The 16,733-nt window shown below is 38.1% G+C and overlaps 1 protein-coding gene across 1 annotated transcript in view; it reads right to left on the minus strand.

The window, feature by feature from the left end:
- The window catches only part of INTU (inturned planar cell polarity protein), a 32,385-nt gene extending 18,558 nt beyond the window's left edge, over positions 1 to 13,827 (minus strand). The window contains exons 1-3 of the mRNA XM_057373308.1: positions 13,667 to 13,827; positions 9,752 to 10,338; positions 2,623 to 2,708 (exon numbers count right to left, since the gene is read on the minus strand). Of these exons, the coding sequence (XP_057229291.1) occupies positions 2,623 to 2,708; positions 9,752 to 10,338; positions 13,667 to 13,809 (816 nt within the window). The 5' untranslated portion in view covers positions 13,810 to 13,827. The remainder of the gene's footprint in view (positions 1 to 2,622; positions 2,709 to 9,751; positions 10,339 to 13,666) is intronic.
- Between the last annotated feature and the right edge of the window lie 2,906 nt (positions 13,828 to 16,733).

The following is a 16,733-nucleotide window of genomic DNA, read 5'->3' on the forward strand; positions in this document are numbered from 1 at the left end:
AAAGTTCTCAAAAAGAATTCAATCAAATGACAAGAACTTAATCAAATGGCAGGAACAGCAAACTGTGAGGGACATGGACCATGATTTTCTGCTTAGGAAGCAAAAGTGGAACACGACAGAGCTCTCGACAGTTAACTTTTTCTCATAACACAGGAACATGRGGGTATAAAATGCACTTAATTAGATGGTAATTGGAAAACCAATGATAATTAACATAATACAAATCAGTTACATAAATCATGCTCCAGGATGCTGTGGAGGTCAAAGGAATTTTAAGAAACAAAGGAGAACACACAACTGATTATACTTAACTGATTCTACAAGTCCTTTATTGTTAACTGCTGGAAGCTGGGAAATAATGATCGGAAGGTCACTCTGTATTTAATTTGTTTCTTATACATTTCTCAGTGTAGAAAAAGAAAATGTAGCTGTTGTACCACTGGTCTGCCCCAAAATGGCAGATTTCTGYCCATCTGCAGGAAAGCTGCCTGGTTTGGAATATGGATTTTATTACAGACAGAGGTGGGGGCACTGCCTGCCTTTCAAAGACTGCCTGCTGCTTCCTGTTTTCCATATCTGCTTTCCATGTGCTTATGGTTTGCACAACTGCAACTCAAAATTTCACGATGAAATTTGTGATTGTAAATGTCTGCCTCAAGCAGAATAGTTTTAGAAAATTTTGTGTAAAATGGTTCTGCAACTTCTGAGTATCAAAGTAAAGAAGAGTATATTCTTTTAGCATATCTTCCCCTTTTTATTCTTTACAGAAATGTGAAAAAAAAAAGACTGATGTAGTATTTGGACTTCTATTGCTCAGTAAATACACTAAACTAGCCTTTACTAGCCTAATTGCCTAAACTGAGATAGGAAAAACAAAATTTTTGAAATATATAAAAATGAGGTATGTTGTGTCACATGGTGCAACTGAGAAAGTCCAGGTTGGTTAAGTTTTTGACATTGATTCCAGAAATTTTAAACATGAATCTAGAAGAGTAAGGACTTCACTTAAGGAAATAACTTATATGTAAGCAAAAAGGCTTTAAACTTCATGTTTTTTGATATTTTGCAAGGTAAGATGAATAGAATACAGTAACAATTTTGCTTGTATTAYAAAATGTCAGCTACAACAACCCCCTGTTCCTTCAGCAGCATGATTGCAGTGTACTACATGGCAAAAAAACCAGAAGTCTGTATTTAAATCACCACTGGTCTATTCTAACCATCACTCTTCTGGCTTGACTCAAACTGCACAGTACAGAAGGAATAATTGCACTTTAATAAGAGGATTTGGAAAGCCACCATGAYAAACTGTTGCACATTTCAAATAAGGGCTGCCTGCTTGACAGATTTAYTGACAGTGCAAACATTAACATTACATCACAAGGAACTGCATTTTAGCAACAAGTAATACCTATACCCTAATCTAACAAAGATACAATGACACAAACTCTATAATCTCTGCTTTTTTATCATTCTGTATTCAGTAACAGTTACAGAAACTCCATATTTGGTCAAAGATGGACAAGAGAAGGTTTTTCTCTCATGGAGCTCTGCCAGTACCTGACCACAACTCCAGTAGCTCAGGCAAACTTCAGATTGTCAAATATCTTGGAAAGCATCCTGTACTGACATCCCAGTACTCACTCTCACTGCAGCTGCAAATGTAGTTCCACCGCAACTCACACTGTGTAAGTTGCAAACAGAACTTTTGTGTTTAAGAAAACATAAAATTTCCACTCTTTTTAATCTGTGGACTGTAAAACATTTCTATTATTATCATCACCTCGTATATTCCACCTAAAGAAAAACTACCAGGAGACACTATAATTTCTAACCTGCTCCTACTCACACCTCTACGTTTTAACTCTTATCTTGTCTTCCCGTCCATCAGGAAGTGGATTTAAGCACAATAACTCAAAATATTAAATTTTATGCTACTAACATCCTAGATAAGTAACACTTTCCTGGTTTAGTTCTGAAATAGCTAAATAATAATATAGCTGGTTTAGTTCTGAAATAGCTAAATAATAATAGCTCATTCTTCACTACTTATTTATTCTTCATCGAAGCTCCAAAATTATTATTCAGCTAGAAGAAAAGAGATATGCAGTAGGTTTTGGGGAAAGAAACATTTATCAGGTCAGACATTTGGGATTTTTTTATCAATTTTATTACTGACTTGTTTCAGTGTCATCACTGTTGAGTTTTGRAAGATCTTAAAAGTATTCCATCTAACATCCCTAAGAACCCTAAAAGTTAAATTTTCTATTAGAATATTAAAGCAGTATCAATTTCACCATTTAAATGCTCTTAAATATTTTTAGTTTGTGTTAATTCAGGCTTCTTTTTACTCTCTTGTGGTTTGTGAGTCTTGTTTATATTGATGAAGATATAATTATTCAAATATTTCCAGAGCACCTACCTATTTTCACATACCTTACCAGATTMAACTCTGAAATTTCTACTCGGACTGAAGTCAAGCCATACATTTAAAAGGTAATGGAGGAAGTTCGAAGAAAAAGGCCACCTAAATTTTGTTTCCTTGGGAGAAGAAGGCTAGAAACAGAAGAAGGCTGGAAACTTTTACAGAGGACATTTGGAATAAATGTTCAACTACTGTACCTGCATAGGGCCTGGAATGCAAGACAAAACCCTCTCTATGTTTTCAGAATTCACATCAACATCATTTACGGCAACAAGGGCATCTCCTGGAGGTGGAACAGACAAGAAATGAGAAGGGCAATTGCTATTATACCACAATACAGAGCAAAACAGCATCTTATCTTAAAAAATTAATATGATATTCAAACTGTAATAAATGCCTATTTGTTACATTTAAATAGATGTTTACTACATTGCAACATTTACCACATTCAGTCTATTACCTCAGTGCTCATAAGGCCTTGCAGCCACATTCATATAATTTTACAAAAATTACAGAAACATTAAATGGTTTGGATTGGATGGAACCTTGAATATCATCCAGTTCCAATGCCCTGCCATGGGCAGGGACACCTCCCACTAGACCAACTTGCTCTCAGTTTTTCCTGCCTAATGGCATCTTGCTTTTTCTACATCTGACACCCATACCGTCACTGGAAACGGGGTAAAAATAACTCAGGATCCCAAAGAAAAAATCATTACTGTAAGTGGAAAAGGTTTGAAAAATTAAAGGSACCAGTTACAAACACAAGCAGACCCAAATTAGAGTTTACAAACTTAAAATCCACATTCCTGTTTACAGTGCAAACCTGAATCTCTAAAGTGGCAACATTCCCTARGAATCTATAAAAGGCCACTGAATATTCAAGTTTAGAAGAATACTGACAGTATTATTTCTGTGTTCTACCTTGTTGTTAAACACCTTCAAATGCAACTGGAATTCTTCCCAGGTACAAGGTMGTTTGCTTAAAATCAGTGCAACACACAGTCAAGGCCAAAAAGAGAAAAAAACATTCTTCTTAACGAACCATCAGTGAGGAAATACTAAATACCCCCAAAACGCAAGTAATATTCCTCTTTAATATACCAGGCAATAACCAACTRCTCACTCTTCTTTTACATTGAAAGAAAATTCATTCCTACTCCTTCTGAATGCAAAACTATAAAAATATTTCRTTTTTGTCCTTCAAGCAATAGCTCTCTCCCTAACCTCTGTGTTTCTTGATGCACAGCACATTTAAGTTTTAGCCTGTCAAATCTTCAACACAACAGTAATTCAAAGAAAAATTTCAGAAAAGCTGAAAGTTAAACATTTAAAARGAACTCAGYAARTCCATGCCAAAGTCCAAGGACATARAAATTAGTAATGAAAAGCAGAGTACTCAGGCTACTCTAATATAACAAGAATTATAAACATGATTACTATGTTCTTCGTTAAGAATACTGTATTAAAGATCATTATTCACAACTACAAGAGAAAGCATAAATTGCTCTTGTACTCATCTGGAGTACTGCTTAAACAAAATGTTTTTGTGTTCTGTTTGTTTGACTGGATGCTTAGGAATTCTGCTGCAAAGCCCTTCAGAGGAGCTGCACACACTTTGTGAAGACATCCACACCTTAGCACTCGAGGGAATGTTTTGGAACCCCATCTCTCAGGGTGGAATAAACAAAGACACTTGGAAAGGAGAAGAGCCATCAGTATTTACATGTTACATACTCCAAGTGTTTTATTTATTCAATGCCTGATGTACACATGTAAAACTTTCATTGCAGCAGTAAATATTTATTCCATTCAATTGGTAAAAATGTAATCATGGACTATACATGGAACAGCTTTCCAKAACACACAGCTCAAGCAGGGCTGCAAGGCTGTCTTCATTCTGCCAGAAAATGCTGTATCATTATCAAAGAAGAGCAACTTGATATGCAACTGAGAAAATCTTACTGATCAACATGGACTTTCCAGAATTGCAGGTTGAGGTAGTGAGGGTGGATTTTGTCCTTCTTTTCTTTTTGCCACACAACAGCATTCAAAAAATAGAGACTATGAAGCAACAGAATAAATGACATCACTGGGCAAAGTATGAGCTATGTAAAATTACAAACCCAGAGTATTTTTAATGCAGGACATGACCACAAGATTTACTCAGTGAGATAATTAACTGCAGTGCAAGAGTTTGTACGTGCACGTCTTACTTTGTAAAAGTTTGACATCTACATTTTACTTGAGAATTGTTTCTTGCCCTTTAGCAATGTGAAAAACTTACAGAAAGACAGACTGATTTAGATCTTCAGACATTAATTATGTAAAAAAAATTAATGCAATTGTATGAAGCTTAATCTAATTGCACTTACCTAATGCTTAAACAATTTACATTAAATGAAATCAAAGTGTAGCCAGCCTTTGCAATTGTTTAAGTTGGTCTAACTCAATGGTCTACAAAGTTAGGTCAGATCATCCCAGACYCAAACATCAGTAAATTACACATGTAGGGAGACACATCAGAGTACAAAGTATCACAAAGTTCCATTTTTAGGATGCAGTGAGCCACTGCAATAGTGGAAATGAATTTTCTTCAGCCAGCTCCAGGATATCAGGCTTTGAGTCAACAAATCTATCTTTAGAAAAAATACATGGTCTTCTAAAAGAAGGTAGTTTAGATTAGATATTAGGAAGAAATTCTTCACTGTGAGGGTGGTGAGGCACTGGCAGAGGTTGCCCAAAGAAGCATGGATGGCCCATCCCTGGAAGTGTTCAAGGCCAGGTTGGATGGGGCTCTGAGAAACCTTGTCTAGCATGGGGTTAGGACTAGATGATCTTTAAGGTCTCTTCCAACCCAAACTGTTCTACAATTCTATGATTCTCTTTAAAGAATGAAGCAAGCTTTACCTTAATATTGTAATAATGAGTGATGAAGCTTGTGAGTTCTGTCACTTACTYTAGAAAGAATCTCAGTTCATGAGGAAAAGTGAGACATCCATRCATGTTCTCTGCACAATGTTAAGCAGGACTGAATTTTACTTGAGTGAGGAAACAGAAAGAGGTGAGGCAGGAATTCTTTCCTATTTTATTTGTTCTATCAGTTTCCCCTGYCCAGTCAGCAGCAGCTGAGTGTGTGCTGATCTCACACAATCTATGCATAGTTGATGGAATTATTCCTGCCTCTTCAAGGACAAAGTTTGGAAAAGTCTTTGGCACTGCTGACATCCCTAGAATGTTTTATTTCAGAACTGCCTATCTCTTTGCCACTTGAGGCACAAGACTATGTCTTCTGTTAACCATCCACTCCTAGAGATAAACCTGCAAGCACCATTTCCAAAAGTAAATCCCCACTGCATTAAGCCCAGGGATGCTGACTGGTGAGTGAGCACCACTTCCATACTGTGATGGGAAGTGAACTTTTTTTCTGAAATCATGAGAATCAAGTTGTTCACATGGGAGAGAATGGAGGACACTTTTGTCATGGATTCATGATATTTAGTTTTTTGCACTGTTGGTAATGACTTGGTGGGAGCATTTATAAAAGTTCCCATATGCCTTTCCAAAAAAGGCAAACTATGGAACACATTCCTGCTGAAGACATATCAAATACTTGCTTTATATGTTAGCAGGCTCCTTTCAGCCAAACCAAGAGGAGATTCAAAGAACAAAAGTGATATCCTAAACACCACAGTGAGAACACAGCAAAGCTTACACAAGCTGTTTCCATCTTGTGAGCCCWACTTCTCTACTTGGGAAAGTCTTCTCAATAAATACACCATATAAGGTGAATTCCACATAAAAATCTCAAACTCTTCTAGTACTTTGGTCCTTTCAAGGGCTTTTTTCCTGATAGGACTCTTAAGGATATGGACCTTGCAAGTGAGGCTTGCAACAGCAGCCTATAGTTTTTGCATACCTGTTCAAAACTGGATTGTTATAGCCCATCTTTACTGTCATATACAATTCTTGTCAGTGGGGAGTTTTCACWATTTTTTGACACTGGTAAGGTGAGAAGATTCATGCTGAGCTATTTGRTGTTGAGATCAGTAAGATAGTTTTGAAAAGGATAACAATAGTATGCTCTGCTAGTRAAAAGAGCTTTGCTGTATTTTTAGTGTAATTTGAATTAATTTTTTATTTTTACTATAGTAAAGATGATGCTCATCAGCATTTACAAGAACTTGAATTCAACAGGTTTCAATTTGAAGGGGTGTAGGAATCAAATTATAATGGCATTACTTATCACAACCGTTATGTGTCTGRATCTAAATGTGAGTATTATGAGAAGCTTTTCCTCTTTGAAAATATGCTCAAAGCTTTCCATAGCAGACAAAGATTTGCATAATGCTGCAAATTAACTTAAGCAAGGAAAATGTTTTGCTAAAAATACAAAAGACACTTAAAAAGCATGAGATAGAAACAACTGTATGTCATCTTAACCAAATGAAAGTGGTGACAAAAGTTTAAAAATCAATGAGGGTTTTTCTATTTTGAAAATTGAAGATGGATGCTGAATTGCTACATATAAAAAAAAAGATAAATGAACTGATAAACAACATATGGATAGAGTGCCATGTTTTTAGAGTAACAAAGCAGCAGGGTTTTTTAGCTTGCAAAACTAGTATTTACTTTCATATGGTCAATGCCTGCATTCCACTTGGTTAATAAAGCACAGCAACAAGACTTACGACTTCCATATGCAATCTTGAAAACAAAAATTAAAGTGTATTGTGCAAATAATAAACAGATGTTCTAAGTGTTYAAAGCTATAAAGGATACACATTTAAATAGAAGAAGCCACCTGAGGAAAGTTATTATTAAGGATGGAAAATGAAGTTGTTTCTACTAAAAATGCTGAAGCATAAATGACTTTGTAAGTCAACATGAGTACAACACACTGGTCACCAGAAAGACAACCAGATGTCATTTAAAAGCATGTATTTTTAATGGAAAATATAGTTTGGATTTGCCTCACGAAAGACTACTACCAAGCTGATCTTGACCACTGAAGGCCAAAAAAATATTAAAAAAACAAAACAAGAACAGGTTAGCGTTTATGCACGTACAGGTCAGTGAAGAAGAACAAAGTTATAACCAGATCAGCCAGCAGACATTGTGCTGTGCTGAGCAGGTATTCCTCGTTTGTGATGGTTTAAGAAGCTACTCACTTTTGTGACAATTTTCCAGTTTTAGACTGACCACAAAAATGTCCTTTACTGSCTGGTTCCACAATTCTCAACCGGACTCCTAAAAACTACTTTGATCAAGAACAACTGATAGGCAAAGTTGTACTGTTATTGTCCTTGAACTTTCTGTCCACTTTCAGCTCCTAGGAAGATCTGAGGAGATATCTGTTAGCTTCTAAATCAGCTTTGGGTGTATACCACAGCTATCCCATCCTGGGATGTGCAATACAGAAGCAGTAAACCAGACAGATTTTTTACAAGAACAGATTTTTTTTTTTACTGTATATTCTTTATGCAGACATCACTGAAATTCGAACATCTAATTTATGCAAAGCATCCCTATTTCTAGACACCACATAAAAATTCCACAGTACTCAACTTTGCTATAGATATATAATTTGAAAGTATTTTTATATGAAAATGATATATTTTATGCTGTTGGCACTGAATACAGCTCATTTTCCCAGTTAAGAGCTGAATAACTCCAGTATGCTTCAAACTATCTCATTTTCAAAGTGCAAAAAAACAAGGGAAGGGTTGATGATAGCCTAGGATATATTAAATTGCATGMCTCTTAGATTAAGCTAAATGTTCTGTTTGAAACAAACAAAAAAAACCCCAGTTTTTGTCCTCGCTAGCTCTGGGAAGGATTAGAGTGCAGCAGATGAAATAGTATCTCTGGTTAGGTCAGCGTGATCTCCTGGATCTGGTACTTGCCTACACAGTTCTGACTTCACACCTGCTCTGGCAAATATGTTATATACAAATCTGTGTCCCAAAATTAATGTATAGGTTACAAACACCCAGCCTTAAACTAATTAATGATTGAATACCATTAAGCAGATCAAGCTGAAATTCACTCTCTCCTCCCCCTCAGTCCACATCCCCCACTTCTTGACTAATCAGTTCTTGCTGGTAAAATTTGAAAGTTATCCAATTTTCCCTCTAGAGTATTCTTTAGCATCTCTACCAAAAACACGTGCTGGAACAATCAGCCAGTCAAATCACAATGTGCCTTTTTACACACACAACACTGGAATTTCAAAAGCACTCATGCTGACTTTGTGGGATTTGTACTACTCTAGCATTAAAACTTTTAATGATTTTCTAACCAACATCAAATCTTTGCTCTCTCACTCTGTGAGAGACAGCTTCAAGGGTAATTAAATAATCTTTCACCCTTTACAGATGTGGCCTGGTTGTCTCACATTTACTGTCTTCTGAGGTTGACATCCTGTGAGTGTCAAGTTTTTAGTGCCTCGATGATGGAAGTGGGAGTATTTCTGCTCCCTCAATACCCCTCACAGCAGTTCATTCCCCTCCACCATTCACGTTCRGTGCCTGTCAGACCTTCTGTGACCCAAGTTTAACTTACTACACCAGCAAAATGTTAGACAGCCAATTTCTCTTCTGGGTTACTTTCCTGCCAGGTTATTTAGTTGCATCAGCTCATGGAAGTGTCCGAGCAGCCAAACCAACACAAAGGATGTACTGGCTCCCTGCCTCCCCAAACTGCAGCCCTGCTATGGATTTGCAGCCTCTCAGAATCACAACTGCTGAGGAAGCTGCTGTTAGACTTGCTAAACAGAAAAATAACCAAACAAGGCTGTGCAGAAAATTTGTAATATACGAATGTATCTTACTTAGTGTTTTTTTCCTCATTTTATGATACTAAATCAATTTACAGCATATATATGGTAAAAGTTTTTATCTAAGAGCGTTGCTGTAGAAAAGAATAAAATCTAAATACAGTATCTGTCAGACTAGCTTTCCCCCCTTCCCCTTATCTACTAAGCAAATCCTCAGWTAAAATCCTAAATTTAAGGTGGTGGTGGGTGGGCTATTTCTTGCTCCAAGCTCCTCAGTCTCAGAACACTAAGGGACAGCCATCTCCTTACTGCATTAACACTTTTTAGGTTATGTCACATGCTCYTAAAACCAATAGTACAGTAAAATTGATTAGGCAACAAAACAYCAGATACACTGTCACTGATTTAAAATAATCCCTCAAGAACTGATGTAGTTGCTTTTGTCTCAGGAATATTYAAATCAGCTGCCTCTAACAGCAAAAAAAAACCACATAAATCTTTATATTAAAGGAAGAGTGTAGAAGTTCACCATTCCTTCAGTTACTTACCAATGAAGATTTGACCTGTTTTCATTGCAGAACTACCTGGCACCAAGCCATGTACCACAAGCTTCTCTTCACTGACTCCTCTGGTGACTTTATCCCTCCTGCCTCGTTTTTCCACTCTTCTGCTGCTCCATGAAGACTGATGGACAATCCCTACTAAGGCCTCCAGCAGTCTCTGCTGCTCTTCTTCCTCAGCACTGTAGAGTTTTCTGGGATTTACATAAACAGACACATCTTTGTACTTCTGCTGAACAGTGACACCCATTTTTTGCGCAGACTGATGTTTCAATATGGAAGTAGGACCGGTGGGGTGCACACTGCAGCTTCCACTGCCCTTCTTACCAGAATGCTTTGGTAAAAGACTGTTCTTTTTTAGCATTTTGGTCCATTTCTTCAGTTCATACTTTCTTTCCTTTCGTGRTCCCTCTTGAATAATTTCAGCTTCATTTTCACGAAACCTGACGTGATTCACTGCTGGCATTTCTGGACAGCTGTTCTGAAGCAGAATTTCTTCTTCGCTTTCACTCAGTTCTAAATAAAATAATTCCCCATTTTTCTGCACACTATCCAGCCACTCAGGTTCAAGGTCACTGGAAAAGAAAAAAGAATCATCAGTGAGCTCTGATAAGGATATTGCTATGCAAGTGACATCTGATTATTTTAAGTAGGAGAAGGACAGAGAGAGTACAAGGGTTAAATAAAAAAAAATAGTTGTCTCCTGAACACTGACAGCTCAACTGCTTTAAGTCTGCCAAGAGGGTTAAAACTTGTTTTAGATAAATGATGGATACGGCAAGGAAAGAGATCCCTCTCACATGTTAAAATAGTTTCTTCAAATGCCTTAGAGGAAAACAGCCATTGCAAAAGCAGTATTCTCTTTTCAGAAAATAAACAGCAGTTTCTTTCACATGCAATTTTTAAATTAGTAATTACATTCATGTGCATGATGGGACTTTCTCTTACAGAAAAGATTCTATCTTATTTGTTCTCTCCCATTATTTTTTCCCTTATGCATTTGTAACATAATCGTGGTATGACTTTTGAGGTGGTCCTGTGCAGAGCCTGAAGATGGACTTCTTTATCTTTGTGGGCCCTTTCTGACTCAGGRYATTCTGTAATGCTATGGGAAGACAGATTGTACTGCCAGCCYTTCRTAAAGAGAATATTAACATTTYTAAAATCACTTAAATTWAACATAAAAAATCCCMAAAYAATYTAAGATRAAATCTAGGTAATAATTTTWAAAAGCCAAGTTGCACATAGCATATSCAAGYTCACATGCAAAAAATACACACTAAAAATGCAAAGAGGCATCACTGCTATAGAAACAGTTGTGGCAGCTGGAGTGGATCACCCAAAGTCAAGAGCAGCACRTTGCTGCAAAGCAAAGGCAAAGCAGTTCCAGGATGTGTTAGCAGAAGTACCATCAGCACAGTGCAAAAAATTTTTTGTCCTAATTTGGCAACAGTGATGTGTCAGCCATGTCCAGTTTTGGATAGTACGTCTTAAGAAAGATGTAATAACTGGAACATATCCAGAACAAAGAGACAAATACTAAGCAGCCTATATACACATTTTGAAGGGAAAGAAACTGAAGGAAATCATACTCTTTTCACTGAGGAAAAAAAACCAACCCAAAAAAAGTCTGCTGAGAGGCAACAAACCAAATGAACCTCAAGGTGAACCATGGAGTGTTACTCCAGATGGATGAGGATCAATAATGGCCAAAGAGTACTCGTAAGTTTAATTATTGGGGATGTTCTGTGTGGAAGACTTTCAGGAACAGACAAGACCAATTAATTCTTCCTAACTAGATCTCCTAACTAGATCTAACCAAAAGATCTCCCCGTCTCATAAAAATCATATAAGGAAAATCGAGAATGGAGATTGACATCATAATTAATATAAGTGTTTAAAGTTAACATGCATTCATACACTTACACTGGAACTAATGTTACTGAATAGAGAGTGCAAATCTGAGTTAAAGCTAGTATTAAATATCTCATATAGATTACTTTGAATACAGATAAATGATAAAGTTTCAAAGTTTGGCTGAACTGAGAGCATTATACAGACATTGCACCAGAACACCTTTAAAGGCTCAATGACAGCATCTGGCTGGACTGACAATACAGAAAACATTGGCMTTACTCTCTTTCTCCAGTCCCAGTTACTGAGAGAAGTCTATGGATATTGCAGACAGGAAGAAAGATCACCTTCCTCCTCTGCATCTATGAGCTTTTTTGCCCTAGCAAACAGTTTAAAGAAAGAGCCACCACTTGTGCTAATTTGGCTATACCCAATGGTCAGGGATAAATCCGAGTTTGTGACTTCTGCTGAGTCTTACCCAAAATCCTGTGTTCTTACTMAAGAAAGTACCAGATCTTTATAAAAGCTGTTTCTTCTTTGGGGTAGATGTCAAAATTTCAGCTTGGACGTCAGTTYATACGTCCATGTTCTCCTGCTTTGTAGTCTATTTTTATTAGAACAAGATGGACCAAGAAAAAAAAAATGGTGTGAGCTTGTGTGGTGTTTACTCTGGATTCACTCAAACAGAACCATTCCAGAAAGAAACCAAGAAGAAACTGTACTGTAAAGAAACTCTCACTTTCTCAATACATATCCACACAGACATCTGCAAAAGCAAAGTCTGAAACAAGAAATCTGCACTTAGGATTCTTCCCCTAATGCTGTAGCATCACAAGAGATTTAAATAAAGCAAGGAAAGAAAAAAGAAGAGGGAAAATAAACCCTTGTTTTGATCTCATTTCCTTTGTGTCAAAGCAAGTGCTTACACAATTACCTCAACTTGCCTCTAGGTCTGGAAGCTTCAATCAAGGGATCTTAAAAAACTTGAAGACCTGCATTTCTCTAGAGTAGTCTCACTGATCATAGACAGATAATTCCCTTTTGGGATAAATGGCTGAAAAACTGTGCTGATTGAAATTGTCCATTTATGGAAGGAAGATACATTAGAAAGAAAGGCTCCAAGTTCTGCTGGATAAATTGTTCTACACATAAATTATTAAAAGCATTACACATATTATTACAAATACAAGACATTGTGTTATGCACTGAAAACTGCAGAAGACAGCTTTATTCTCTAAACATATATAAAGAATGACAGTAAAAAGGCATWTTAGATGAAAGAATTGGGAAGGGAAAAAGCCCAAACACACAAAATCTAAAAACACATTGCTTCGGGCAGAATTGTTACAGTTGACTTCTGGCTTATAATTAYAGGAATAAAGTAAGGTAGGTGTACATACAACAGCTTTCTCTGAGCCAGAGGTACAGGGCAACTAAAAATTGGAGTACACTTGAACACACTTCTAACTTCTCCCATTTAAATATCCTTTTTTYCCCTTCCACTCCATAGCATCATGAAAAAAACATGCAGAATGAARTGCCATTTCGATTATACCCTGAAATGTGCATCTGAAGCGTCAAGCAGAGCGGTTGTAACGCAGAAGACCAAGTTCATTTAGTAAGTTTTCATTTTAATCAAATTAAAAAGAAAAATACAAATAAATTAAAACCCTGGTGGTTGCATTTATAACTTTAAAATATTTATTAGTATTAAGAGTTGTCTTCTGACTTAGTATTTCCCAAAAGAGAGGACACTGAAAGGGAAAAACTACCCCTCGCATGTGCCAAGTCCCTCCTTCCCCTCTGCTTCCCAGGTCGTGTCCAGCTGGGATGCAGGACTCAATCCAAGGACTGCCCGCAGCTCAACCCACGCCGCGTTACCGTCAGGGCTCTGCAGAGACACATCACAAAGCTCACACCGTTCTCTGCTCGTAAATCCCGAACACAGCACCGGGGGGCTCCGGCCGCCTCCTTTCGCTGCGCAGGGGCGGCGAGACCCCGGGAAAGCCCCGGGACACCGCGGCGCGTCCTTCCCGGCCCCGCCCTTACTCGGAGCTCGCAGACAGCGAGGAGCCGGAGGAGCCGGAGGAGCCGCTCTCGCTGCCGGTGCCCGCGGGCCCAGCTCCTTCTCCCGTGGCCGGTTCCATCCCCTCAGCGACGCCGCCGCTCCCGCCGGGCCCCCCGGACGCCATGACAGCCGCGCGCCRGGCGGGGCACGTGACCCGCGCCGCGCTCTGCCATTGGCCGGGCCCCGCGCGCCATGGAAACGGCGGGAAGCGCGAGGGCCTCGCCGTGAGGGGAAGCACCGCCGTTCCTCCGGGATGGAGGCAAAGCGTGCTTTGTAATGGGCATTTTACTGTATTCCCAGCCTCCCCCGCCTCCCGAACGTCTTTTTGTGGCTCAACGGGAATGCATCATGGAGAAGCAGACGTTATTTAGTTGTCCGATTACAAAGTCTCAGCACCCGACCCATAAAAGACCCCCTTTTAGTGAAACCCGGAGCCCTGGGGTAGGGCTCAGAGCATTGTAACCAAACACTGATGAGGAGTCGGAAACAGGAGATAAAAAGTGATTCTCGAGTCAACCGCTAAGCAATGGGATGCCTTTATTTTATTATTAATTAATTTATATTATATTATATTAATATATATTAATATATATTAATTTAACTATTATATGGTATTATATTGCTATTATATTAATATTATATTAATTATATATTATATATATAATATTATTATATTAATTGCTATTATATTAATTTAATGAGCTGTCAGAAACAAAGGTAGCTTCYTAGTCTTGCCAGGAGAGCTGTGCAGTTCAGAAGAAAGGATGTAACAGACTCAAGTACCTTAAAATAACCGATGCAGTCTACACGTGTAAAATCATGCACAGTCAAGAAAGAGACAAAARAAGCCCCACTACTCGGTTTTCAGGACCTAAATTATTCATATCCATGAAAAACAAGACCTATGGCAGCCCCGCAGACAACGTGCTGTGTAACCGTGTCAGTAAACCCATCAGGACACACATGGTGAGTGGGGAAAGGGATGGAGAGTAATTGTTGGAACATGTTTAATGCACTGCATTTAATCTCTGCTCAGTGGGATATTTGCACAGCTTCAGCACTGAGGTTTTACAGCGCTGGAACGCTGCGTAGGAGTGACAGAATCCTGGGATGAAGTTCCTATACTTGAAGCTACTTCAGGGAAGCATTATTAGTAAGTGTGATTTCAAGTGTATTAACAGACAGAAATGTTTTGGACTCATGTCCATGTGATTAAAGCTTCAGGTGGAGTAAAAATACCTATATTAAGTACTGTGGCCATTCTGAAGTCCCGTATAAGACCTGATTTTACAGATAAATTACTGTTGCACCGTTTTTAAGACGACAAACCTATCCAGAGGAGGAAACACAAACATTTCCTAAAGGAAAAAAAAATTGTTCTACTAGGATTTCATTTGGAAGTAGGTGCAATACACTGCCCCACCCTCCCTAATTATGCTTRCATTTGCAAGCACTTTTAATACACCGAGCAGCACACTGAAGTGTTTCTGTAGAGAAGCGATAGTCAGTGCCAGATGGTYCTGTGTTAGTTAAATTTCCCGGAGTTCAAGAGTTGGTTAATTGGTTCCAGTCGTTTGCTCGCTAAGTGAGAAACASAGGCTCTCTCTCAAGGAGGCAGTGGTCTTATACCACTTGCTATTTTATAGGAATAAGCATGTTATGAATGGAAGGATGATGGAAGGCTTTGGTCCTCTGGGAGGAGTAGCTGGGAGCCACCTAAATACTTAGCTGAAACGAATGCGGAATTTTTGCTGCTGTGGGAACAATTAAAGATTGCAGGATAWATCTCACACAGCAGGATCTTATTTTAGTGAAGACACAGATTTTTCCCACACAATCMCTCTTGAGAGGAAAGCCTGTCATTTCTCGGGCATAAATATTAGGAAGAGACTTGAAATAATTTGTCTTCTGGCAGACACTTTACACTTAATCCAAGTAGCTGGGGCTGATGCTTCTCACTAAGGAATCCATGAGCTCTCTATGCTAAATTGCTGTTATTAACATGCAAATGGTAAAAATCTGCCAGGGGGCATCCCTGGCATCAATAGCACTGCTCACCCTCACTGGACAGCTGGTTAATGAGCACTTAGGAGTGGATAATTAAAGCCTGAAGGTTGTTCTGATTRGCTGTTCCTGCAAAGAACTAAATCCATGTGTGGAAATTTATTTCCTGAACAAGAGTTTCTTGTTACTTTTGTTGGCTTAACCTGTTACAAAAGCTGTTGGGCTTTTAAAATAACAATGTGCCTTGATCCATGCCTAGATTCAGAAGTAGATTGAAGTCGAAAGAAGAAAGGGTGTAGCACACACCAATGAGATACACTGGTTCCATACTTCAAATTACAGATCTTCATTAGTAATMAAGAGGTGAGAAGGCCTACATGATTTTTTTTATTGTTTCATTTTCTCCTTTCTGCTTGTTTTCAAACCAGTTAATGTTTCCAGGAAGGCTCTATCAACCACTGGACAGAYAGAAATGATACACTGCAGATAAAACATGATATGCTACAAGCAGGTAAAGAGGAAAATAGTTTCATCTTTKTTCTGTTTCTTGCTAACACCTGTTTTATTGATAGAAAAACTAACAACAAATATGAGTTACATACTTCAGCCATTCACTCTATATTTTTTATTMCTCCGGTGCACAGCATCAGCAAAATATGACAGAAATTATTTCTTCTTTTTAAAGATTGATGACAACATAACTTTCCCTGCCCTGCTAAAGTCTTTGTTAAACGACTTTACCCATATTTCACAAATATTCCTTAATAATTAAGATTTTTTCATTACAAGGTTTCTATAAAACTGTGTAAGATTGTGATTAGAGAATCTSCTCACAACTCCTCTATCATGACTGCACAGAGACCATCCACAGCAAAGTGGCATGAATTGACGGGTGACACTAGATTGTCATTTTAATGGGCATATTTACATATAAACAGACTCCACSGGAGAATGGAGGCTATTTTTGGGACCAAAGTAACAGAAATGTTGTGAGAAAACATTCCAGTGGACAATAAATAAAATATACTCTTCTTTCTGACCTCT

This window comes from Malurus melanocephalus, unplaced genomic scaffold (genome assembly GCF_030028575.1).
Source record: "Malurus melanocephalus ecotype Western Australia unplaced genomic scaffold, MMel_1.1 scaffold_192, whole genome shotgun sequence".
Taxonomy (NCBI): Eukaryota; Metazoa; Chordata; class Aves; order Passeriformes; family Maluridae; genus Malurus; species Malurus melanocephalus.